General features: G+C 46.2%; 1 protein-coding gene across 4 annotated transcripts in view; it reads right to left on the bottom strand.

Moving 5' to 3' along the window:
- The window catches only part of LIMCH1 (LIM and calponin homology domains 1), a 662,913-nt gene that overhangs the window by 440,179 nt on the left and 196,219 nt on the right, over positions 1 to 26,515 (bottom strand). For all 4 annotated transcript variants that reach the window (XM_069201855.1, XM_069201848.1, XM_069201843.1 and 1 more), the window contains exon 2: positions 23,629 to 23,699. In XM_069201855.1, the coding sequence (XP_069057956.1) occupies positions 23,629 to 23,699 (71 nt within the window). The remainder of the gene's footprint in view (positions 1 to 23,628; positions 23,700 to 26,515) is intronic.

Consider the following 26,515-nt stretch of genomic DNA (forward strand, 5'->3'; position numbering starts at 1 on the left):
TACTTTACCTATTGTCAAGACATTGATGGAGCAATTTGGTAGATTTTCCGGTTATAGTATAAATACAGAAAAAACGGAAATCATATGTTGGAACTTGGTCTATGCTTCTTTAGTTAAACAAGAGATTAAATACTTGGGAATTCGGGTCACAAATGATCTAAATGATGTAGCTAAGTTAAATTTTGACACAACCTATAGGGATACTAAAAAACTGTTAAAGGCGTGGGCTGTTCTTCCACTTTCTAGAATAGGAAGATCTAATATTTTGAAGATGTGTATACTTCCAAAGTTTACTTTTTTATTTAACACAATCCCACTAGAGTTTAAGAGGAGTTGGTTTAAAAAATTACAGGGAGATTTATCCTCGTTTGTTTGGGCTTCCAAGGGAGTGAGGATCTCTTGGAAAAAGATGAGTAGAAAAGAAAAGTGGGGGGGGTATTGCATCTCCAGATTTTTTTAGATACTATCTGGCCTTTCAATTAAAAAACACCAGAATGTTATGGAATAGGAAGTCAGAGTATTCATTGGTCTGGAGAGCTTTGACGGCACACCTTGAGGGAGGTGCGGACTATTTCTTATATAAATTTGGTCACCGAAAGTATTTTAAGAAGGTGCGTTTGAAGCTCCCCAAACAGGCTTGTAATGTTTGGATCCATCTTCGGAAAGTGCTAGGGATACCTTATTATTGCAGTCCCGCTCCTATTTGGGACTCTCCCGGTACTCCTGAATGTCTTATCGATAAACTATCAATCCCTTTGAGAACTAGCGGGATGGTAAGATGGGGTCAGATTATTGAAGGTTCTGATTTGCTAACCTGGTCTGCATTTCAGGAGTGTACTAGGGGGACAACTTCTAAATTCAAGTATCTTCAGTTATCTAGCTGGGTTAATTCTCGACGAGTAGGAGAATTAGGGAGGAGCGTATGGGAAGAGAAATTAAACTTGACTACTATTAAAAAAGAAGTTGCCTTTTGGTATCATGCTTTGTTGGAATCAGTAGACGATGCCCCTTCCCTTCCTGTGTTGAAATGGGGAAGGATTTTTCCAACCCTAGAAGTCGCAGCTTTGTGGCAGAAGTCTTGTTCAGAACTATGGTTTACTACTAAACCTGCGGGATTGAAGAAAAACCATTTGTTTACACTACATAGGGTTTATTGGACACCTGCTAGATTATCAGCTATTGGGAAAATTAAGAAATATTGTCTGCGATGTGGGGAAGACAATGCAGACGATGTTCACATGTTTTGGCAATGTGCAATGTTGAATAAGTATTGGGAGGATATAGGAAATATTCTGAGGGTAATTTTTGATGTAAACGTAAGAATAAACCTTCTTAGGGTGGTGTTTGGGGTTTGTGACCCGGGTACAAATTACCTGAAATTATCAGCACAACAGGAGCACTTGTTGTTTGTACTAATGCTTTTGGCTAGACGAGAAATATGTCGTAAATGGGTGGATCCACTGCCCCCCCTTGTTAAAGACTGGCAATCATCAGCGAATCGATTGTGTAAAATGGAACAATGTTGTCCTCTGACTAGAAGAGATAATTTTTGGGTGGATTGGCAAAATGTGTATCAGTAGCTTACAAATGTTGAGTAGTTTCAGTCATATAACTTATGTTTTGTGGTTTCTTTGTTTGGTCGCCTCCTCTTGGAATTTCAGTCCAATGATTAGAACTCCCCTCACCTTATCGGGTGTTGCTTTGGTTATGATCAGGTTTCAAAGAAAATAATAAGACTTGGTCGATGGCAGTCGATTGGGAAAAGTGCAATATCTAGAACAGGTGGGGCGGCCCAGCAATGATGTGGACCGCACATCTGGACTCATATCATAAGTGCCTCGGCTTTTGCCTTTTCCTTTTAACCAAAGCATGGGTGGCGAAATGAGGACTAAAAAAAAAAAAAAAAAAAGCAGCTCTCCTGACACAGCGGGAGAGCCGATACTACAATATTAACTGCACTCCAGAAACATGCCCCATAATGCTTTGCAAGCCATTACTTTTAGAAAACATTTTTGCTCATAACTCAGCCTGTGGTGGTCCTAGGACAATGGGACCACCACCAAAAAGTTCACGGCAACGTCCGCTGTCTTAATTATCTATGGGTCCCCACACTAGGTTAGTGGGAAGCCCAAAATAATAACCCCTCCCACAATTGTGTCTTTTTAAGCTCTCTCATGGCTGGAACTTTTGTTTCATAGCTGGGAGTAGTTTGTGTTTTAAGGGCCTTGTTTGTAATATCATTGCAGTAGGCCTGTTAGCTCAGAAAATGTATAAGACACTATGCCTTCTAGTGGCTAAATATGTAGTTACACTGTATTACTTTCTGCCAATTTCTTTCCATGTGGTTATGCCCTCTAGGGGCTAACCAAATGGTTGGATGACCATGTTTCTTACAAGTGTTATTTTTATTGTGGTGTCCTCTAGGAGCTGTTCTGAGCATAACAGTCAACGTACAATATTCGAAGGCATGAAAACTCACCCCATAATGCTTTGCAGGGTGTTACTTTTTACAAAACATCTTTGCTATTAACTCAGCCTCTGGTGATCCTAGGACAATGGAACTACCTTCAAAACGTTCCCCACAATGTGCTTTTTCTGTCTACATCATCTTTGGGACCCCACACGAGGTTACTGGGTTCCCCAAAATAATAAACCTCCCACCATTCAGTGTCTTTTTGAGTGCTTTCATGGTTGTAACTTTTATTTTACAAATGGGAGTAGTTTGTGTTTTAAAGGCCTTGTTTATAATTTCATTGCAGTAAGCCTGCTGGCCAAAAAAATGTGTAATGTGCTATGCCCTCTAGGAGCTAAATATAAGGCTAAAGTGCATTACTTGTAGACATTATCTTTTCATGTGGTTATGCCCTCTAGGGGCTAACTATATGGTTACAGGCTAATGTTTCTTACAAATGCTACTTTTGTGGTGTCTTCTAGGGGATGTTTTGATGATCATTACAGTCGAATGCCAAACATTTATTTCTGATAAAGGTTTTTATTGGATTTACATAATAATTGTATATGTTTTATTAATCTCTACTTATTGCAATTAGGCCCATGATTCGGGCCAACCTAACATCCTTATTACAATATGACTGTTTAACTCTCTTGATATGTTTGGGTGACCAATCTAGTTTATTTCTCTTGTTTCTCTTCCGTAGCTGTCTAGTTTCTTTTTTTCGGGAACTGTGTTAGCCAGCCAGCAACTTTGATGGTGGGGTGGTGAAAGTGGTATTCAATTGGAAATAGCATGGCAGATTTAGGATGCTCAATCGCAGCATTTTCATTTTTGGCTGCAGATAGAGCAAGAAGGTAAATGGAAGCACTTTAATTATATGCAGGGCCACTGGAATTAGTGGCAGGAAAAGACCAAATTATGAGGCAGGATTTACCAAATTATGTGGCAAGAAAAGTTCAGTTATGAATTACCAACACCAATAGCTCAGACTTATTGCATTGAACATGCTTGTTATTTTGGTGGAATTTAAACAATGTACCAGCATGCCAAGACCAGAATTATTGGCTTTGAATCCTTATTTTTTAGTTTGTATCCTAGTACTTTCGTTCCTTAATTGATCAATGTAAAAGGAGTCTACAGGTACCCGAATTCGAGTGATAAGATAACTATATAAACTGCAGATGGCTGACTTAGGTCGACTAGAGATATCCCATTTATGGATGGGTTTTTCCTTTCCAGTGCACATTTTAAATAGGCATGCGGTTCACAGCATTTAATTAATTTCTTGAAAGCAGGGTGTGCCCTATATTGGCCTATAAGAGGCACATTCAGGTCACATTTTCAGGCTAACCACAGACTACATAAGTGAATTAAGCGTATGTAGCATAAGTGCTATCCTAAAAATTTGTCGAAAATCCATCCTTCCTGGGCCTACATTGTAGGCCCTAGCTTTAAATAATTTAAAATCAGCAGTGGAAATAATAGGTCCACACAACAAATATTAACAATGAAAGCTGCCTTTATAGGTGAAGCGCAGTTAAAGTGCCAAGAACGGCATGTGCGGTTGGTTAGCAGAGACAGGCCAGGTAAATAATTGCGGCTAAAGACCTACGAACTGAACCACTGCCAGGATTTTTGCTCTCATCAGCAGTAATGTATGTGTGTATAATATATCAGATCTAGGTCAATAGGTGCAAGTCTAGAACAGCCCCTTTGAATTTATTGGGCATGTCCTACTAACAAGCCAATCTCTTTTTTGCTGGAACATGGAATTCATGTTTCAAGCCCCTATGGGCTCTTTGGCATAAGGATATTTGCATGCAGTTTCATTTTAGCTTACGTTAACAGAAACATGCTTTCTGCATTGGGCACAAACCATATATTCGGTGCTTTACTTGAGCCAGTGGTTGCATGTGGGGGTCCATCGACCCTCCTTTTTAGAGACTGACATATTTTTCTTCAACTTTAATCCAGAGCAAGAGAGTGAAAAACACCAAAGGGGGAAGGGTGGAGGAAGAGAAAGACACAAAAACATTGACAAAGAGAGAAAGCAGAGATGATAAAACTGCAAGAGCGAGATATAGAGGCAGGAAGCTTATGCTTGTGGATAGAGGTATGAGATGCAATCAAGACTACACAGCCTTGGTATTCAGCATCCAAAACCTCAACAGTGCAGATAGTGGTCTTTTTAGTAAAACTTTAGGCCCCAGCACTTACTCGTTTACAAATCAAGCACTGGGTGTAGTAGAAAATGAGGGTGATGGAGCGTATGTGTTTGATACTGCAAGGGGCAGAGTAGTGGCCATACCTTCAGTTGGACAACAGAATGCAGTTCTGCTTGCACAGCTGTGTGTATCCGTGGTCACAGACCCTCAGCTCAATGAGTAGGAGGCAGTTTTTGCAGCTGTGCTTTAGGTGAGATAAGATGAGAACTGAAATCCAAGCTGGCAGAAAAGGCGTACTTTGGAGAAAGCACAGAGAGGAGGGGTCAGAGAGCTTTAACTCTAGAGGGAAAATGTACACAGATTACTTCATTCAGTGCGAATTAAACATATTACTCCTAAGGGAGAAAAAATGACTGATGGGGGGCAGACAAGGGCCTGTGGTGACCCACAGGAGTGCTGCACAAGACAGCTGCAATAGTCTCATTGTGACTGAACCTCAGCACAGTTACACACTTGTGAAAAGCTCTCCTGGCAAAGGGGGACAGGTTATGTCACATGGGACCAAAGGCCCAACCAAAGAGTAAAATACGGTACGTAAAAATGGAAAATCTCACTCTAATATGCAATGAGTACAAAATTATAGAGAAACATTTGAAGGTTTTCAGGAAGTAAACCAATGTAAGTTAGTGCGGGGTAAAGATGCTCTATAGGGGTGTGGTCTTCTGGCCGCAGACACTGAAGCACTGCGCATGTCCCCACTACAGGTGTAGGTGGGCAACGACAGGGGGCGGAGGAGGACTCCTGCTGGACGGGGTTGGGAGGTACACCGGTTTAAGCATGGGCATGCCATCCCCCACCATCCCTGATACAATTATATAAACAACAACAGGGCTGGAAGGAAGAAACGTACGAGGCATTTTTCCACAGAAAACAAACAAAAACGGGGAAAGAGCGGCAACAGAAATAAAAGAAAAAGTACAGAGAAGGGCTTAGCTGCAGGGAAGCAAAACGAGCAGTGAGATCACTGCAGGGGAGACACCGGCGCAACCAGTGCGACAATCCCAGGGGCCCGCAGGGAGCAGGAGCACCGCTCTAGTCTTCCCGCAGGCTCTTTCGGGAAGGAAGTGACGGCGTGGGACCAGGATTGGGCAACAGGTAAGTGGGGTTGGGCCTACTGGGTGGGGATGAAAGGGGTGTGGGGTGGAGGGACCGGCCTATTTCTGCGCTGCCCATCGCGCGGTTAGTTTGGCCTGTCCCAGGGGATTTTTTCTGAGAAACAAGTAGTGTGCGTTCAGGCTGGGACTGGGGGGGGGGGGGGGGGGGGTTTGGGGGGGAGACAGTTTAGTTTTGCTGTACCTTGGGCGTTGTGCGCACGGGCCTTCATATTTCTGGGGGCGGCAGCACGCTCCTTGTGAGCGACCGCTCCCAGGGTGAACACGTGTTCTTGCCGGGCCGCGTCCGCGGCTCCGCAGCAGCTGTTTGGAGGGCAGCAATTAGGCTAACAGCGGCACGCTGGGCCCCGCCTGCAGGCCTTTAGGCCTATTCAAGTCGGTGATAGCTGCGGTGCAAATTTGGCAAGCGCCAACCGCAAGGGGGGAACATTTAAATAATTTTTTTTTAAAAAGAAAGAACACAGTTAGGCGCGGCTCCGGGGCATCATCTTAGGAGCAGCTATCAAGCAACCAGTGGCGCACTGGGGCCCCGCTCGCCGGCCTTTTTGGGCCTAATTAATTTAGTATAGCGCAAGTGCAATGTAGGCTTGCGCCGACCGGGGGCAAAAAAAAAATTGTTTTGAGCACATATATATATATATAATAAAAATAGCAATCCAAAAGGATACCCCTTCTACAGGTAATGAGGCAAGGGCCTGGGGAGGCAGAGTGCCAGCCGCACTCAGGCCGCATGGCCCCACAGACTTCCCTGTTAGACCTTTTGTGGCCCACAGTAGGGGGAGCGGACAGGCAGAGTCAGAAGGAACCCCCGCCCCAGCGCCATGGCAACCAGCCACGACGCTGAGGCGGTACAGGCCGCACTTCGCATAATCGGCGAAGCTGGCCGGGCTGACCTCCTCAGGCCTGGGGTGGGGATGGTGCGGCCGACGTGCGTCGCATCCGGCCGAGTAGCGGCGGTGGTAACCGCATGCACATCCCCAGAGAGGGCCAAAAAGCCCAAAAAAGCGGCGGTGGGACGGGCGCGTGGCGCAACCTCCCCCACCAGTCAATTGGGAGACAGGAAGGGCCCCTCGGTCGAGTCAGGGCCCTTAGACGATGGGACAGCGCCAGACCAGCAGACAGAGGGCATTGAGTAACCCCAGGACCAGATTTTGGGGGAAGGGGCCCGCGCAGGAAGCATTAGTACAAGAGCTCCCCGCCCCCATCATAGAAATGACGCCCATGGACCGGTCACTACCCAGGGGCGGTACCAACCCGGCTGGGGCCAACAATAACACAAAAAAGAAAGGCAAGGTACCCAGACAAACAGGCGGGCAGGGCAAGGGCAAGGCCAGCAAGGGGCAGCCTAAAGAAGTCGGGGGGGAGGGCCCGAGCTTTCCTTATGATCAGGGCTGAGCGGCCCCAGGACAGGCAGGCTAGACGTGGGCGAGGCATGGGACTTAGAGGCCAGGATCCGGGAGCAACGCCACATAGTGGCAGAAAAAGAGCACAGGTGGGCCCAATTGTGCATGGAGCGGGAAACGACCGTGCCATACGGCCGGCAGCTAAAGAGGCCAGCAGACAGTACAGGCAACCTAGGAAACATGCCACAAGAAGCCAGCAAAGGTAGCTGGGTATGGGTTCCGTGCGGTAGGGGCCAGGAGGCTGGTGCGGCCGGTGGTTTAGTTAACGCGATGGGAGTCAGTGGTGCATACGGCCACGCTGGGCGCGCAAGGTCAATGCCAATACAAGAGGTTGGCAGAAAGAAGGCGATGCTAACGGGGCGCAACACGGCCCCTGCACGTTGGTCGGAAGCGCTAGAGGGGTCTCCGGCGGCCTTCTCTACGCCGCAGGATCGGGGTCAACAGAAATGGTGGGCGCCATGAGGGTCATGATGATATCTCAACTAACTACACGATGATGAGTGGGAGTGTGGATAAAAGGATGGATGTGGGTGAAGACAATGTGCTGGAACTTGACTACGAAGAGGAGCTGGAGGAATGGGAAGAGGGGGAGATTAGGGAGACAGAGGAACACAGCATGAAGGGGAGGGGAAGAGGACGCAGGAGCGGTGCAACCCCTCTTTCCGCTTCTATTTTTCAGGATCAGGACACCAGCGGTGGTCTACATGAAAGAAGACAAGACCAAGCATGGGGCCGAGGGGCCCGGAAGGTTTCGCGGCCTGTGGCAACACAAGGAAGAGGTAAAGGGCAATGGTGGTCAGTTTTGGGGGATGGCGCAAAGGGGGATGATGCTCCGATTTGCAGGTCCGTTGGGGTGGGGGAGGGTTCGATACTTGACCCATTACCAGCAAAAGATACACAGTGTGGCGAGAAAGGCACAGAGTTACAAGGCAGAGCTTCAACCGAGGGCGAGAGCGGTGACGAGTCAACAGGAGAGAAGTCAGGAACAGAGGAGAAGGAAGGGGGAGAGCACAGGAAGAGGCTTCCCTATATGGGTTTGGCTATGCCATTGGGCTCACACGTAGCGGAGAAAACAAAGGCCAGAATATGGAGACACGAGTACGTAGACGTTTTTAAACTCTTACATAGGGACATACAAGCCAAAGAAGGTTCTAAGGAGGAGGAGTGGGAGTTGGCCCGTAGGCCGAGGGTGCCAATTAATATGGATAATTGGACATCAGCGTTTTTGATTTTCACAAGCATTTATTGCGAGAAATACCCTGACAGGGCTATAGCACTATTTAAATATACGGACATTATTAGGAAAGCGCAAATGCATTTTGGGGGTTTTGCCTGGTTGAGTTACGATGAGGAGTTCAGAGCCCGAGTGAGCATCAATCCAGACAAGCCATGGGGGGGATGTACACCCAGAATTATGGATGCAATGGATGGCGTCGTCGCAATCCATGGCATCGACCCATACGGTCAGTGGTTTGCCGGTGGTTTATAAGCCGTTTCAGGCACGTCCCGCCCCGGGAGGGGCGGCCGTGGGACAGAGAACAACACCTAACACGATGGGAGCTTGCTGGAACTTCAACAAGGGGTTCTGCTCCAGACATCCTTGCAAATTTAAACATGACTGCTCCAAATGCGGGGGCCGTCACCCGGTCACGCAATGTTTTTCGCTTTCCAGTCCTGCCGAGCAATAGAGGGCAACAAAAGGCAGAGGGACTCAGGGTGCTCCTGCTCCAAAGGGGGCCTACGCCAGTTAGGTTAGACTTCATCCTACCATGGCTGCACAGATACCCGGATAGGGCAACAGCGTTTGAGTTAGCAGAGGGTTTTCAGGAGGGTTTCAGGGTCAGCTACCAAGGCCCACGGAGAAGGCGCTGGGCAGACAATTTGCGGTCTGCAAGGGAACTACCACAGGTGGTAAAGAAAAAGCTGGACAAGGAACGGTCATTGGGCAGAATTGCGGGTGCCATTTTATGAGTGGCCGAGCCAGAATTTGATGATCTCCCCACTGGGAGTCGTGCCAAAGAATGCCCTGGATGAGTTCAGGTTGATCCATCACCTGTCATGGCCGGAGGGCACATTTGTTAATGATTTCATTGCGGCAGAAGACACCAGAGTAGTTTATGCATCGGTGGACGATGCTATTAAATTGGTCAGAGCTTGTGGCTACGGGGCAGAACTGGCAAAATGCGATATACAATCAGCTTTCAGCCTATTGCCGATACAGCCAGGAGATTTTGATTTGCTGGGGATGCAGTTTGAAGGAGCAATCTATGTGGACAGGGTCCTGCCCATGGGTTGTGCGATTTCATGCGCCCTGTTCGAAGCCTTTAGCACCTTCATGCAGTAGGTCTTTGTCAAGAGCAGTGGGCATTATGTGGTGACCCATTACTTGGATGATTTCCTGTTCGTAGGGAAAAAGGATTCTGGGGATTGCAGGGAGGCTTTGACAAGTTTTCAGGACATGGCGCACCAGATGGGGGTGCCTCTGGCACCCGAAAAGACTGAAGGCCCCTCATCGGTTCTCACCTTTCTGGGCATTGAGTTAGACTCCATTACACTGACGGCCAGATTACCGGCACAAAAAGAAAAAGACATGCTGGATTTCTTGGGTACAGTGAAAGAGGCACGGAAAATCGATTTGCGAACAGCTCAGAAGCTGTTGGGGTACCTTAATTTTGCTTGTAGGGCAGTCAGAGGGGGGAGGACGTTTTGCAGGCGATTGGGGTTGGCTATGTCAGGAGCAGTGATGCCACATCACAGAATAAGAGTTTCAACGGGCCTTAGAGAAGACGTGAGGGTGTGGGAAACATTCCTGAAACATTTCAATGGGGTATCCATGTTTTTCTGTGAGGAAGAGACAGTTTGGCAGGTACAGATTTTTTCAGATGCGGCAGGAGCAAATGGTTTTGGGAATTTCTTGGACGGCAGAGGGTGCGCAGAGGCGTGGCCAGCACTAGGCTTACAGCAAGGGAGTATTGCCTTTCTGGAATTTTTTCCCCCTCCTGGTGGCCATGGCAGTATGGGGGCAGGAGTTAGCAAATAGGACAGTTTTATTCAGAATTGACAACATGGCAGTCGTGGAGCTGGTTAACAGACAGAAGGCGAGGGGCCTGAGGGTTTTGCGCTTGTTGCGCCGTTTTATGTTGCAGTGCTGATCTTTGAATGTGATCTTTAAAGCTGTCCATATACCAGGAGTTTTCAATGAGATTGCGGATTCCCTGTCTCGTTCGCAGTGGCAGCGTTTCCGCAACCTGGCACCAGGAGCAGAACAGACCAAGACAGCGGCCCCGGCAGACATTTGGGAGTGGGGGGCATGATGATCACAGGCTGGTGGAGATGTCATTAGCAGAATCCACTCTGCGAAGTTACCGGCTGGCCTGGTTGGATTTTCAATCCTTTGAGCGGTTTGCAGGAAATTTTTGGGAACAGAGTGAAAAGCAGCTAGAGCATCGTGCTTTGCGCTTTGTGCTGTCCATGATTAGGAAAGGTTTATCAGCCGCAACTATCGGGGGAAAATTGGCAGGTGTATCGTTTTACGGGAAATTGTTTTTTGATTACGACCTGGCTAGAAACGATCTGTTGGGGAGGATGTTAAAAGGTTGGGGCAGGATTAGAGCAGCAGAGGGTAGAGCGGCCAGGTAACCCATTGATTTTGAATTGTTACTGGAATTGTTACACGTACTGCCGGTATGTTGCGCAGACGAATATGAGTTAGCACTGTTCCGCTTATGTATGGTGTGGATGTTTTTTGGAGCATTTCGGAGTTGTTGGGTGTTGGGGCAGCGGTTGGGATACGCTACAGGGAGATGTGCGTACATGGCGATCGATTGGGGATCTGGCTTAGACGATCGAAAACCGACCAGCCAGGCTGCGGAAAGTGGGTATGGTTAGAAAAAGGGGGCAACGTGTTGGCCTGCCCAGTGACGGAATGGAGGAAGTTTCAATCCTCATGTATGTCGAGCAGTGAAGCCAGGGTTTTTGTGCACAGGTCAGGGTCCAAGCTCACCAGCTTTCAGCTTTTACGCGTGCTGAGGATGGCGCTGGGATGGACGGGCCGCCGGGCCATGGATTTTGGCACACATTCGTTTAGAATTGGGGCAGCTACGGCAGCGGCGCATTTGGGTTGGGATTGGGCGAAGATCAGGGAGATAGGCTGCTGGAAATCAAGGTGTTGTGAATGATATGTTAGACCCTGAGAAGCGAGGAATGACAGCTGGAGGGTTTGAAAGGGGGTGGGGGTACATAATAAAAACACATGTTACAGTTATTTTTCCATTGCAGGAGATGCGTTTGGTCCATCGCAGGGCAAGATGGTAACATGGCTGGTAGGCCATTCATTTATCCACTGGGCAGCGAAGTTCGCAGTGAAACAGATATATGGTCGGGCCCTGGGACTGTCCAGCAGGCGGCACGAGGTGCTATGGTGGGGAAAGAGCGGCATGCGATGGGGTAACCTGCATCCTTTCATCACATCTAACTTATTGAACTGGGGATGTCCGGACTTGTTAATCATCCACTTGGGGGAGAATGATCTGGTGAAATTATCAGGACTCACGCTACTGCAACACATGCAGAGAGACTTGGAGATTATCAAACAAAAACTGCATGGTACATGCTTGGTGTGGACAGAATTTGTTCCCCGTAGAGTGTGGAGAGGGGCAGTCAAATATGGAGCCATGGAGCGGGCTCGCAGGAAGCTTAACAGAGAGATGAGGGTTTTTTGTTGGGCACAGGGGATAAAAATACTGAAACATGAGGACATTACAGAGCAGGATGTAGCATTATTCAGAGACGATGCTGTTCACCTGTCCACACTAGGGAATGCATACTATCTGACGGATCTGAGACCGTTGGTTGAGGAGTTGTGGGGAGAGTACTTGTGGATCAGGAATAAGGAATGAGAAGTCCTGGTTGCAGTAGGGTGGCTTTTGGGGGAGCGGGGGCAGCAAAACGCCAAATGGGTTTGTGCTGGTTGGCAGTAGATGGGGGAGGGTGGTGAGTCAGATGCGGCTTGGCCACCCTTCCAGGGAATAAACAAGCAGGTGAAGGCTCTGAGTGGGGGTACGCACGAACCAAATGGGACATGAAAGGAAAAGGGGAGTGCGTAGGGGAATGGAAACGAAATAAAGGTTTGAGGGGAAGGATGAGCGAGGAGATGTTAAAGGGAGGGCGTTATTAAAGTTGCGGTTTACGTTTTAAAGTTAAGGTTATGTTGCTTATGCAATTCTGTCCTAATAAATGACCTTTTACACTAAAACAGCTGTCACTGAATTATTTCCCGATAAGAAATTTAAGTGCAGCTCCTGATCGAAATCTTGGCAATGATGGAAGGAAAAACAGAACAGGAGAAGTTAACCTTTGGCATTTCTCACCTTACACAACCCACTTGTTAGGTTCGCTCTGTACAGTAAGGGGTGACAAGACCAGAAGTGCTCAGCATAAATTCAACAAGCAGGACCCATGCCAGAGTTTTATGATTAACAATGACTATGGCAACAATTTCCATGTAGACTTACTACAGACATGTTAATTCTGTTGGTGGATATCCTGAAGGTCTGTCAATCATTCGGTAAACCTGGACCCAAGTTAGACATCCCTCGATTGGGAACTGTAGCAATATGATGACCTACTCGAACTGAAAGTGACTCTGTAATGTAGCCATTACTGGAACAGAATGCTTAATGGCGAGCAGACGGTAGTATGGGAGTCTGGGGCATTACACTGAAACCCTCATGGGAGAGCCCGTCTGGCAAAAATATATCAGCCTGCAACCTGGAAGGAGAGCGGCGGGATGGCAAGGGGTGCCACAAACGTATGCTAGTTCAGGCTTGCCCTTTTCTAGGACCAAGTCTGTTGCTGAGATCCCAGCAAAGGGGTAAAGAAATCTTTGGTTTTAAGATAGATACTGGATAATGGGTCAGTTCAAGCTACTTTGAAATGGGTAGAAGTGGGGAGTTGAGCCTGTAGACCTTAATGCACCTGTCTCATGGCATAAGCCATAAATATGAGTAAAACCCAATGACTCGATATTCCACAGATTCGTGTTCGCCAGATCCTTGGAACCTGCAGGAAACCCATTGCAAGAGGGTCAGCAGAACGTTTCAAATGTTGGAAAGTACAAGCCCATATTTCTGATGACCTCAGCTAGAGATTAACTTAAATCAATCAGCCCATGAATCCAGAGTGTTTACTGTACAACTGTGGCAATGTTAAACTGGATGCAACTGCTCCACCAAGGATGAAAGAAAACGTTCACCTATCACCAAGACCAAATCTCATCACTGGAATAAGACTCCAAAGACGACTGAAAAATGAACTATTAGTCACAAAACCGCACCAGGGAAGCCGATGCTGGGTTGGCCAGACGCTGTGCTTAATTTGGTCATGAGAGGCTAGCCTCGCATCGAGGGCAGGGTTCAAGATGGTTGCTGGAGAACCAGGCAACAGTGTGGCTGTTTCCAGGAGGGTGAGCGGTGGATTCTCTGGCTGAAAGTTTTTAAAGTGCTGTGTTCTGCAACTTCTTCATTTGTTTGTTTAAGAAAACAGTCTACTAATCTAAAGGTGCACTTTAGGGCAGCAGAGGAGACCTGGAGTCAAAACATATTAAAGTGGGGCCCAAGTTGGAAATGGGCATGCTGAAACACCCGTGCGGATCACTTGTGTGTTTTTAGAATCTGAATAGCCGATATAAACTAGCACGGGTCACAGTCAACGAAAATGGCGAATTTATCTAAAGGGTTGACCATTCAGCAGAGAAGGTAGAAGACAGGCTAGCACGTTTGGCACAGATGAAACATAATCCAGCCGCCGTGGTACTAGGAAGCTACAGCAATATATTTGGCAATTTATAGATTATAATAATACGAGCTGAATGGTAAGGAGAGACCTGCCATATATATGTTTTATTCAATGGAAGAGCTTGAAAAAGAAACCCTACTTAAGTGTTATATATATATACAGGGAGTGCAGAATTATTAGGCAAATGAGTATTTTGACCACATCATCCTCTTTATGCATGTTGTCTTACTCCAAGCTGTATAGGCTCGAAAGCCTACTACCAATTAAGCATATTAGGTGATGTGCATCTCTGTAATGAGAAGGGGTGTGGTCTAATGACATCAACACCCTATATCAGGTGTGCATAATTATTAGGCAACTTCCTTTCCTTTGGCAAAATGGGTCAAAAGAAGGACTTGACAGGCTCAGAAAAGTAAAAAATAGTGAGATATCTTGCAGAGGGATGCAGCACTCTTAAAATTGCAAAGCTTCTGAAGCGTGATCATCGAACAATCAAGCGTTTCATTCAAAATAGTCAACAGGGTCGCAAGAAGCGTGTGGAAAAACCAAGGCGCAAAATAACTGCCCATGAACTGAGAAAAGTCAAGCGTGCAGCTGACACGATGCCACTTGCCACCAGTTTGGCCATATTTCAGAGCTGCAACATCACTGGAGTGCCCAAAAGCACAAGGTGTGCAATACTCAGAGACATGGCCAAGGTAAGAAAGGCTGAAAGACGACCACCACTGAACAAGACACACAAGCTGAAACGTCAAGACTGGGCCAAGAAATATCTCAAGACTGATTTTTCTAAGGTTTTATGGACTGATGAAATGAGAGTGAGTCTTGATGGGCCAGATGGATGGGCCCGTGGCTGGATTGGTAAAGGGCAGAGAGCTCCAGTCCGACTCAGACGCCAGCAAGGTGGAGGTGGAGTACTGGTTTGGGCTGGTATCATCAAAGATGAGCTTGTGGGGCCTTTTCGGGTTGAGGATGGGGTCAAGCTCAACTCCCAGTCCTACTGCCAGTTCCTGGAAGACACCTTCTTCAAGCAGTGGTACAGGAAGAAGTCTGCATCCTTCAAGAAAAACATGATTTTCATGCAGGACAATGCTTCATCACACGCGTCCAAGTACTCCACAGCGTGGCTGGCAAGAAAGGGTATAAAAGTAGGAGATCTAATGAGATGGCGTCCTTGTTCACCTGATCTGAACCCCATTGAGAACCTGTGGTCCATCATCAAATGTGAGATTTACAAGGAGGGAAAACAGTACACCTCTCTGAACAGTGTCTGGGAGGCTGTGGTTGCTGCTGCACGCAATGTTGATGATGAACAGATCAAAACACTGACAGAATCCATGGATGGCAGGCTTTTGAGTGTCCTTGCAAAGAAAGGTGGCTATATTGGTCACTGATTTGTTTTTGTTTTGTTTTTGAATGTCAGAAATGTATATTTGTGAATGTTGAGATGTTATATTGGTTTCACTGGTAATAATAAATAATTGAAATGGGTATATATTTGTTTTTTGTTAAGTTGCCTAATAATTATGCACAGTAATAGTCACCTGCACAAACAGATATCCCCCTAACATAGCTAAAACTAAAAACAAACTAAAAACTACTTCCAAAAATATTCAGCTTTGATATTAATGAGTTTTTTGGGTTCATTGAGAACATGGTTGTTGTTCAATAATAAAATTAATCCTCAAAAATACAACTTGCCTAATAATTCTGCACTCCCTGTATATATATATATGCTATGACCATTATCTGGTCACACATATCGTATGGTGATATGTGGAGAACTTTGCTTGAAAGCTAAGTGGGCTGAACACCAATACAAAAACCCATGTGTCACAAGTTCCAATCCTGCTAGAGGTCTTTCAGTCTTTATTCCTTCAAAGGAAAGTGCTAACATTCCATGTTCCACAACAGGGAGTGGACACTCCGGTAGCAACGTGCAGTGAAGTAGTTTCAGGGGGAGGTCACCCAACATGTCATTATGTCTGCATTATGTGTAGAGTAAGAGTCACTGTGCCCCTCGGGACCAGCACACACCAAGCACTCGCACACGGTGCCAGTCTAGCTCACCGCTCTGTACATGGGCTCAATTCCAACTCCACAAAGAAGATAAACACTGTAATCCATTGCAAATTAAAAACGAGATCAACTACTTATCTATTGGCCCCATGACCCGTTCCAAAGAGCAGAGAACGATTTGCTGAGTCCGTCTGCGGGAACAGTGTTATTAAGTGAAAACTGGGCTGTACATTGCCCTGTTTTTCAAAATTTCCTCTGGGAGTACACAACTCACATAATTCCATGTAGCCTAATCACATGAAATTACCACAAAATTCTGTGAGGTTCCACAGATTTTCACAAGAATAATAATTCTGCATTTAGTGCCATTTTCGTAGCGCAGAAATGCCACCTTGTGAACAAAATGAATGCAGGGAGCATTTTGCGCTAAGAAATAGTGCTAAATGCGGGAGCACATTTAGTTAGTGCCAGGAGCCCCTTTGCCTTGCTAAATGTGCTGTTTTGGTAGGATTTTTTTCCCAAGTTTCTCAAGAGGGCATAGTTAATAGTAATTATCGGCAATTCAGCGTCAAAGAGTAACGCAAAATTACCAAAATTGCTATGATTTCTCCAGCATAATTGAAATTAAGCCCCGGCCTACAGTACACTGTCATGCCTGGAACCTTCGCAGCGCTGCCTCACTCGAAGGAGCGCCCGCGTTCCAAGTTATGTCAAAGAATGTCTGGCTTTGAATCCCGGAGGCCAGCTGGAGTGAGACTGGCAAAGGAAAGGTCATTGTAGCAGGTCGATTACAGGATCTTGTCCCGTACTGTGAACGAGTATTGTAATTTATATAGCGCTTACTACCCCTGACGAGGCGTCGAATATCTTTATTTTTACCACATACACACGCCTGACAAATCCTGGACAAAAGCAGGTTCACTCTGGTCACAACAGATGGCACCAATGGTAGGAGTGTGCAGTGCGAGTGTTGGAAGCGGGCAGTACCAGGAGTAGAAAAGAGCGGTGGCCTCCTAAAACATTTTAGGCACCTGCAATTTTTTGGGAGTACAAAGCACGGGGCACGCGCGGTACCATCTTTTAGTACTGATCCTTTCTTTTTTGTACGGGGGGGACTGAGTAGACGCACGTGTGAGAATAGGTGAATACTGCTTAACACGAGGCTCGGTTTTCATGTCACCCTAAAACAGCTGTTTCCTTTTCCTCTCAAGAGCATGCACTCACAACGTCAGGGATTGAGCACGTCTGACCCGAGTTCTCAAAATGGGTTGTTTTTACAAATCGGAAAACACCAGGAATGAGTACGACAAAAAGCATTGCTATTAAAGCAGCATTTTGAGGGAAAAGAAATCTAGATCCATCAAGCTGAGCTCCTGTGGGCTTCCAATTCTGCCCAGACGCAGCAAAAACGCGAAGCACCTCCCAAATCCCGCCAGGCCTGCTGACAGAAAGCCTAATCCAGCAGGGGCGTCTCTCAAACAACAGTTTAATGAGACTGAAACAAAATACTATATTAGGAGCGTTCCAAGTATTCTGCTGAACCGTGGACTTGGACTGGAACAGTACACGTTACTAGCATAGAATGTTTTTTGTTTTGTTTGTTTTCTTGCCAGGGCTCGATCGGGACTGGATTAAAATGATGGCAGAAACGCAGCGACAACACAGGTCATCTGGCTGTGGCCTGCCGAGAGACCCACCAGGTAACGAGATGAAACCCAAGCAAGCTTCTATACTTCCGGGTCGAAAATGAGTAATCAGTCACCTGGGTAATGATAACAATGACTGTTTTAGCACATATACCCGATGGAGTTGATGAAGGCGCCACAATTGCCAAGCGTGCTGTGATGCGAATACAAAAGGCACAGTGCGCTACAGTAATATCAACTTAATAGTCACTTTTGTAACATGCGCAGGGGAAAGGCTAGAACCAAGAATTGTGACAAATAAAGATGTACACATCTATTTATATATAAAACAATTTATATCCAAAGTTGGTGACTTAATAGATCGTGGAAAATGAAATGCGGAGCCATCCCTGCTGACACTGAAGCAGTCACCTTCAAGTTACACAAACCATGGCTGCTTTAGCTTGGGAGAAACCTGCTGGGCATGCTGGGATTCTCGTTTTACACAAATGTTTGCAAAACAGGCAGATATTTTAAGTCCGAAAGTGGCCCACTGTGCCACACAGGGATGTTTGCCTGTCTGGATCTACTATAGATCAATAACAGTTGGAGTGCCTTGGCTTCCAAAGGGACCGACAACAATACTGTAGTGAGCCACCTGCCCACTGTGATACATTGTGTGTGGCACACACCACTAGGCCAGGCGCGGGCCAAAGGCATAAATAAAGGTGCATTTGCAGCTCGAGGCTGGACACATGGTAACAGTTCCCACTGCGTGCCCGCCCTGTTATTTCAGTATTAATTCCCCACCAGCCTGTCTATCGGTTGAACCAGTACATTGGCGACGAGGCAGGATCCGCGGTGCACCCTACTGCATATGTCAGCCAGTGCGAAGTATGCGGGGAGGACAGAGCGTGGTCGCACACTGAGGCGGTGCGGTGTGAGGAGTGCGACCGCAGGCAGTGGTGAAGCACACCTCAGGCGGACGGCCCAGCGAGACAGGGAAGCACCTTCAAGTGCTGGAGTGCAGCTGCTGGAGGAGTGCCAAGAGCTGCACGATGCCAGAGCCCACTCCAGAGCGGGCCATGTGGTCCTCATCACCAAATACGTGGAGATGCCAGGCAAGAGGACCACGTGGCAAGCTGTAGGGGGCCTGGAAGACAGATAAAAGAGCTATGATGATGAATTCTGTGAGTACCTGCTGGCAAACAAAGACATGCAATGCAAAAAGTGAAAGAGTTGCAAAAGACTGGGGGAACCAACGGTGCAAGTTGGAAGAGGGTGCTAAATGGTGTGTGCAGCTTGCAATATTCCAAAAGCTGGAATCCAGTGGCACAGTGAGCCCGAGACCCACATCTGGGCATACTCGGCGCACTTACGGCAACAAAAGTAAACAAACATGTGCTTGCTATGCCACCAGATTCAAGTTAGCCTGGCTGATGAAGGATGATACCCTGAAACAGGTCCCAGGATGCTTGTTTCTGGTTCAGGGAGGATCTGGCCTGGCAGTTCGGGCTGGACTGTTCCCATGGGGAACAGGGTCAAGACTAATTTGCATATGGCTGGGTCCAACTGGAATGGCATGACAAGCAAAAAAGACAATGGATTAAACCCAGATCTGTGACTGGGGTGAATGTTTGAATTGCTCTGCATTCCGTCCATCTTCTGTTGTTTTTGCCATTCAGTCAGTTGGCAGATAGTGCGACAGCTGCGCCGCGACGGGGCAAATGGATCGGAAGATTGCAGCACTACTTTCGGGCCACACATGAAATGGATGGCGAGGTGAAGAAGTCCATGATGTTCCAAATGGGGGGTGATGAGCTGTAGGAACTGTTTGAAGATTGCCTAACACTGGGTCCGATGATGACATGGACACGACGTGGCAGCCCTGAACAGGTATTTTGACCCACAGCTTAACCCGGACTACGAAAAATGTAAGCTAAGACAAGCCAGGCAGACAGGAGGAGAGTCAATGGACTCTTTGCATGCCTATGCAAGTTGTCAGGCATTTGTACAGGAACTGACAGACGACGAAATTAGGGCGCAGCTGATTCACAGACGTGGCTCGCCCAACCCAAACAACTCATTCAAGGCACCCTGGAATCTCATTGGACAATATCTTAATATTGGCACGCTCCCAGGAGCTGGCATGTAGCCGTGCTGGGGTAACGGAATCTGCTCTAGCACACTGTGCATCAGCCCCATCGTCAACGCAAGGGAGCAAGGTAAAAGAGAAACTGGTAGATGCAATACAAGGACAACTGGCAACAGAAAGTGTCAATGCAAGATAGGGCGAAAAAGGGTGTGGGAGTTGTGGAATAGTGCCTGGTGCAAAGAAGGACATGCCTTAAATGAGGGTGACTAAATTACTCTGCAAAAGTATGCCGCACCCCAGAAGAGACAAACAAAAAAAATAACCTCCTCTCATGTGTCAGGTGGACACTGGCAGGAAAATGATCACAGCACTGAGACACTGGCGCTTTAGTGAACGTTATAAATGTGAGGCAGTTCAGGAGGCTAGACCCAAAGCCTGAAATACGTCCCACGAAAGCTAGGATATATACTTACGGGGGCACTGACCCTCTTGCGCTGCAAGAAGTTATCAAAGTGGAGATCAGACATGGAGACAACAGAAGAGCAAAATTCCATGTAGCCCAGGATGAAATGGGCACTCTGTTCAGTTGTCATACTGCGGAACACTTGGGATTGGTATTCTTTACAAAGCAGGTGCATTGGTCTAATGCAGACAATGTGCTAGAGGAATTCCAGAGGCTATTCAAGGGCCTTGAGTGTTTGAAAGACGTACAAGTTAAACTCCATATTGACAAAAGAGTGCGCCTAAGGGCATTGAGTCATTGTAGGGTGCTGTTTCATCTAAGACCACTGGTGGAATAAGAGCTGGAACAAGCGGGGGTAAGTGAGAAGGTAACAGGGACAACTCTATGGGTGTCACTGTTGGTCATTGTTCTGAAGCCTAAACAGCCTGGGCCATTAGACTATGTGTGGACATGAAACTGCCCAATCAGGCTATAAAGAAGGAAGACGCATCCAAAGACGAGATTGTAGTGGATCTAAATGGAGCCAGCTGGTTTTCTAAAATTGACCTCAACTCAGGGTACCACCAACTGATGTCAGACAAGTCCAGCCGGTATATAACATTCTGTACTCAGGTAGGGCTCAGAAGGTTTAGGCGTCTCAGTTTTGGCATATCGTCGGCGGCAGAAGTATTTCAGGAAGCCATAAGAGAAGAACTCTCAGGACTGAAAGGGGTCGTAAACGTGAGTGATGACATCTTGATATTTTCTGATACCCTGGAGGAACATCACCAGAGACTGAAGGCAACGTCGGCGAGGCCAGGAGAAAGAGGACGGACGTTGCATTGTCAGAAGTGTGCTTTTTATACCATTGAGGTGGAGTTTTTTGGATACCAATATTCACAAAAGGGCCTTCAAGTGGATCCCCAGAAGGTGGAAGCCATCAAGGCTGCCACCATTCCCTAGAATTAGTTAGAGGTGCACAGTTTCCTGGGTTTGGCGAACTACTCTGGATGATTCATGCCCCAGCTGGCAACACTGTTGGAACCGCCCAGAGCACTGAGTCGGAAGGAAGAGAAGAGGAAGTGGAACAGCCAAACAGCGCAAGCCTTTGGAGGCATGAAGGTGCTTTTTGAGGGTGCCACCATGGCATACTTCAGCCCCAGCTGATCAACAAAACTGATTGTGGGCACCAGCCCCATCGAGCTGGGGCAGTACTGTTGCAGATTTGAATGTGTCAAAGCTCTTCTCAATAGAGTTTTTGCCTTATTGGGGCTTCCTGCGGCGATTAAAACAGACAATTGTACCCCACATCAACGGCAAGAATTCAAGGAGTATTTGCATGGTCTTCATGCTTGCAATGGGCGAATAATCGCGCAATCGCCCCAGGCGAATGGAGAAGTGGAGAGGTTTATGAGAATGCCAAATAGAGTTCTCCATATTCTGGCTGGGCAAGGAGAAGACTTAGAAGGCTGCTTACAACAATTTTTAAGGGCATAATGACAAATTCCAACAGCACGACTGGGTGCACACTCACAGATTTTTTGATGAAAATACAAACATGAGATCTTCTTCCAGTGAGTCAACAGTGGGGACCAGCAGTGATGGATGTATCCATAGCTCAGAAAAAACATTGAACCAATAACGAGAGGGCCAGTCATGAAAGAGCAGTGGAACTCTGCATTCAAGTGGGAGATGGGTCATAATTAGAGATCAACACCTTGGATGGACCTATCGCACTGCGTTTGAGAGAGAAGCATGGGAAGTGATAAGAGTGAAGGGGATGATAACAACAACCAAGAGAGGAACAAGACAAGTTTTGAGAAATGTCTTATTGTTTAAAAAGATCACAGAAGGTGGAGCCAGCTTTACGGAAGAAGGAAATCATGATGATCTAGATGTGGGAAGTGCGCCGTTGATTAAGAGGAAAGAAACCCCTAGGAAATGCACCGGAGATGATTCCCAGTGAAAGTAAGAACTGCCAGCATCAGGGAGTGAGCGGATAGTAGGGACCAGTGAACCCAGTCGGGGTTATCCGTACGAACTGAGAGAAAATCCACGCCCTAATCACCTGCTAAAAGACTTTGTTCGTTAGGCACCAACCCATGTGCCTCTGATGTTGAACATTTGAACTTTTCTGATATATTTATGTGTTGTTTTTCATTTTAAATAAAGGTTATATGGGATATAGTGAGCCACCTGGCCACTTCGACACATTGTGTGCGACACACCCCGAGGGTCTGGCCCGGCCCCAGGATATAAATAAAGGTGCATCTGTCGCTTGAGGCAGAGCATGTAGTAACTGTTCTCAATGAGTGTGTGTCCTGGTATTTTAAGATTGACTCCCCACCATTAGGCCCATCTATATTACATGGTTGAACCAGTACAAATAAGAGCATTTGAGTTATAAGTATTTGGGAAACAGAGTGATCGTTTGGTTTTGCTTTTATTGCTCGACTACTCGTGATCTTTCCCAGAACAGAAGCTGCAATCAGTGCCGGCTTTACGGCAGCGCAACTGGTGCGGACGCACTGGGCACTGACCTGAAGTTGGGGGGTACTGAGTTTAGCAATAACATATGATTTTAAAGCACCTGCTTCAGAGTTTCTTGTGCATCCAGCCTTCAGGCTGCAAAAAAAGGTGTCATGATAACTCTTGTGATTAATGGTCCTGCGGGAGAGAGAGAGATCAGAGTTCTGTCTAGTGGCAGTTTTACCTCACCATAAAGTAGCGCAGAGGGTTAATATGCCTGCTGCAAAGGGCAGATCTGTTTTTTATGTGGGTAGCTGAGTAGAGGAGTAAAGCCAGCCTTTACCAGTGCTTTAAAACAAATGAAATGTATGTGAGAAAGGGGCTATGGAGAGATGAGTGGCAATTTGCTGGGTGGTAGTGAGGGAATCTTAGGCTGCAGTAATAGGGGCGCCAAACAGATTGTCGCTGGCCCTGGCTGCAATATATAGTTAAGCTTTGCTCGGCTCACCTTCACTTTATATTTCGGAGTCGAGATGTTTTTCACACATTGACACGTAAGGAAAATGATGACAAAATGGAGGCCCTCTGGCATGGTATAACAAACTTAGTATTTAACCTCTAAAGAGTCATCTTTATAAGTTGAATATTTAAAAAAGACATCCTCCTGTGAGGATGGGCTATGTCCACTTACAGTCGGGACGCGCAACAGCCTAAGTTCAAGTTTTTAAACCATGAATCTATCCAATACTATTTTTATTCATTTGTTTTTACGCAGAAACTCTACAGTCAAGCTGTGCAGCAGAAAACCCTTTTGAAAACTTTAATTTCCCCCATCCGGGTGTTGTCTTAAGAGAAACGACAATATTGAAAGTGATCTGCAATGAAGCGGGCACTGTACAAGAATACAAAACAGTCATTCAGAAAGCAGGCAGCGCCAAGAGCCACAGGGGATCAGGCTTCCACTTTCAACCAAAGGAGAAAGACTTACTCGCACAGCAGGATGCCGTTCTCCAATCCAGACCGGAAGTCCTTATCCCCAAAACATCTGCCAGTCACTTGCTGTAGAAACAAACAAAAGACAATGGTGGTTAGAGCTGTCATTTTTGTGTTCACTTCAGTCACTTTGTGTACCTCAATTAGCCATTTTACACAATGTAATAAGTGCCACTATCATCAAATGTGGACGGCTGCTTTCTGTCAGTATTATTCCGAAATAAGGCAACTGGGCGACCCTCCTACGCTCACTAACATGCATACAAATACAGCAACTGATATGACGTCACAGCGAGCAAAATCTGCCACTTAACCCCCTCCATTGGTGCACTTAAGTGGCACGATAAACACTTTGCACACGGAGGCAAACACCCGTCTTCCCTGGCTAATATTAGTTTTGTGTGAGAAATGCAGCTACACCAGTGAGCGGCGTTACCACTTCACGTCACACCTCGCACTGCGCGGGAGAGCACGCTATAGTAACACCGTTTGCTCTGATCCAATGTGCTGCGTTAACAAGGCTGCTTTCTACCCTGCACTAATTCCACCAGCATTTACGTACACAAAACGTGCAAGTAACGGATCGGCGGAGTGCAGTAATAATTATAGCATGTCTTGAAATCCCAATTGTAATAAGTGTTTGAGTATTTACCTCGATTCGGTACGAATTAGTAACCGATCATGCTCCTGTAGTGCTATCAAATTAATCAGTGCTACTTTTTTTTTTTAGCACGTAACAATAATATCCATGAACAGAAAGAAGCACTAGTGAGACAAGTACTTGGAAAGTCAGTAGGTCTGGCTTGCATTTGGAGTTCTAAACTTGGCTATTGGCTGTGCAAAAGCCGACGGGTGCACTGAATTTGTAGGTTAGCAGGAAGCCAGTGGATGAATTTGTAGGTCAGCAACACAAAGGGTGTTTCGTCCAATGGAAGCCATTAGAGGGACAACCCTTTGCTGTACTAGCAGCTTAGTTATTTAGCCATAAATTGAATCAGTGTTTTGTTGTGGAAAAATAACAAAGGACAACTTTTGTATAAAGTGAATTATGAAAAATAACTGAATGTGACAAAAGTATGATTTAGTGTACTTCTTTTCATGTATTTAAATATAAGCATTTCCCAGAAGACGGAAGAATATACCTAACAGCCAGTGGCTGAAGGGTCACTCAAAATCAAGCCAATGACTGAAGGAAACCGACTATAATTAGAAATTCCATGCATTCTGAAAGGAAGACAGTTGCAAAGATAAAACAGCATTTTTAAAACATGTTTGTTGATAATCTTTTAGAGAAAAATGAGCCCAAAATTTAAATTGTATCGTCTGACCAGGCTGGGCTTACAAGGTATTGACTAAATAAACAGAGAAAGGCATAGAACACCCTTATCAGTATCATTTTGTGACTGGCAGAGTTAAAATGGGTGCAATAATATTTGTGACTATTGTTGTTACTGTACGGATTAAAAAGGATTCAGTAATTGTGCTGTGGCATTATGCAGGTATTGTTTCTACCAGAGCTTTGAGCAAAATAGGTGAGTTGGGAGCACAGCTTTGATTCTATATAGGAGACTTTGCGAACACCAGCAGCCTAATTTTTAGGTTGAGCATAGCAGCGCACAAGCGTTGCTTTTCCAACATAATGGTATGTATCTGGGCTTTTAACCACGCCCACTGCAGGCCCATTACTATCACTCGTTTGTGGGCTTGCCTTTCAAAAATCCTTTCCTTTCGTTGGTAGACGCATGTTTGTTTGTCCCTCCGAAGGGGGGTTATGGTACCGCCTTGGGGACCGACCCTGTTACATGGATAATTGCACGTTTGCCAATAACTTTGACTGCGAGCAAACTTCTATTTCGTTTTGTTTGTCTCCTTCACGCTCACGGTGGCGCTTTGAATTGTCTTGCTTATGTCAACTGTTTTACTTTATATTTTCAGTTTGTGTGGCAAGAAAAGTCCAGTTATTAATTTATAATGCTAATAGCTATAACTTGAGCAAATGGTCGACCCATTGCATTGCAAATGCTTGGTTTTTTTTTGTCTCTGATGGAGAAACAGTTAATTGCTGCAGAATTGAAGGTAGAGTGAGTTGGGTCAAAAATTTCAATGTTCTTGCACTCTCCTTACATATGGGGCTGAAGCTTGCCACAATCGATCTTATCTTTGCACATTCAGGATTGGATTATGGTGATAACCTGTTTTAGGCAAAGAAGGTCGGTGAACATCAATACTTAATGCGTTTGGCAAGTCGACCCTCTAAATGTTTCATTGCAAAAAGATCGATCATGACTTGGCTGGGGGTGTAGCCATGGGTATTGGATGTTGGAGAGGAGGAGGAGCATGATGAACAAGTTACTTATCTTTGGTAATGCTTTTTCTGGTGGATACTCAAACTGCAGATTCCTCAACTTTAGGAAATTCTCCAAGCTGCAGCCTGGATCTGGAAAACGTCAAGCAGTGCTCCTGTGCACTGGTACTGTGGGGTTCCCCACCCTGCATGTGAAGGACGGAAAACACATAAATGCAACCCCTGAATGTCTGAACTTGGTTTCTTATCTCTTTCCCTTGCCACACCTTCAAATGTGAAGCATACATAAATTGTTGGCGACAGCATGCTGATCTATAACGTGGGACCTTCCTAGATATTAAGGGGGCCACTTCACAGAAGAGGGAGGGCAATGAGAATCTTGGGGTTAGAGTATCCACCAGGAATTGGCATTGTCAAAGGTATGTAATTTGTTCATCTGATGGCTACTTCTAACCACAGATTCCCCACACTTTGAATAACTATCAAAGCAGTACTTCTAAGGTGGAGGGTCTGTAAAGTGGGCTTAAATCCAAAAGTCCTGCAAGACTAAGCTGGGTAAGTAACCTTCTTGCTGGAC

The sequence above is a fragment of the Pleurodeles waltl genome, chromosome 1_2 (genome assembly GCF_031143425.1).
Source record: "Pleurodeles waltl isolate 20211129_DDA chromosome 1_2, aPleWal1.hap1.20221129, whole genome shotgun sequence".
In the NCBI taxonomy this organism is placed as follows: Eukaryota; Metazoa; Chordata; class Amphibia; order Caudata; family Salamandridae; genus Pleurodeles; species Pleurodeles waltl.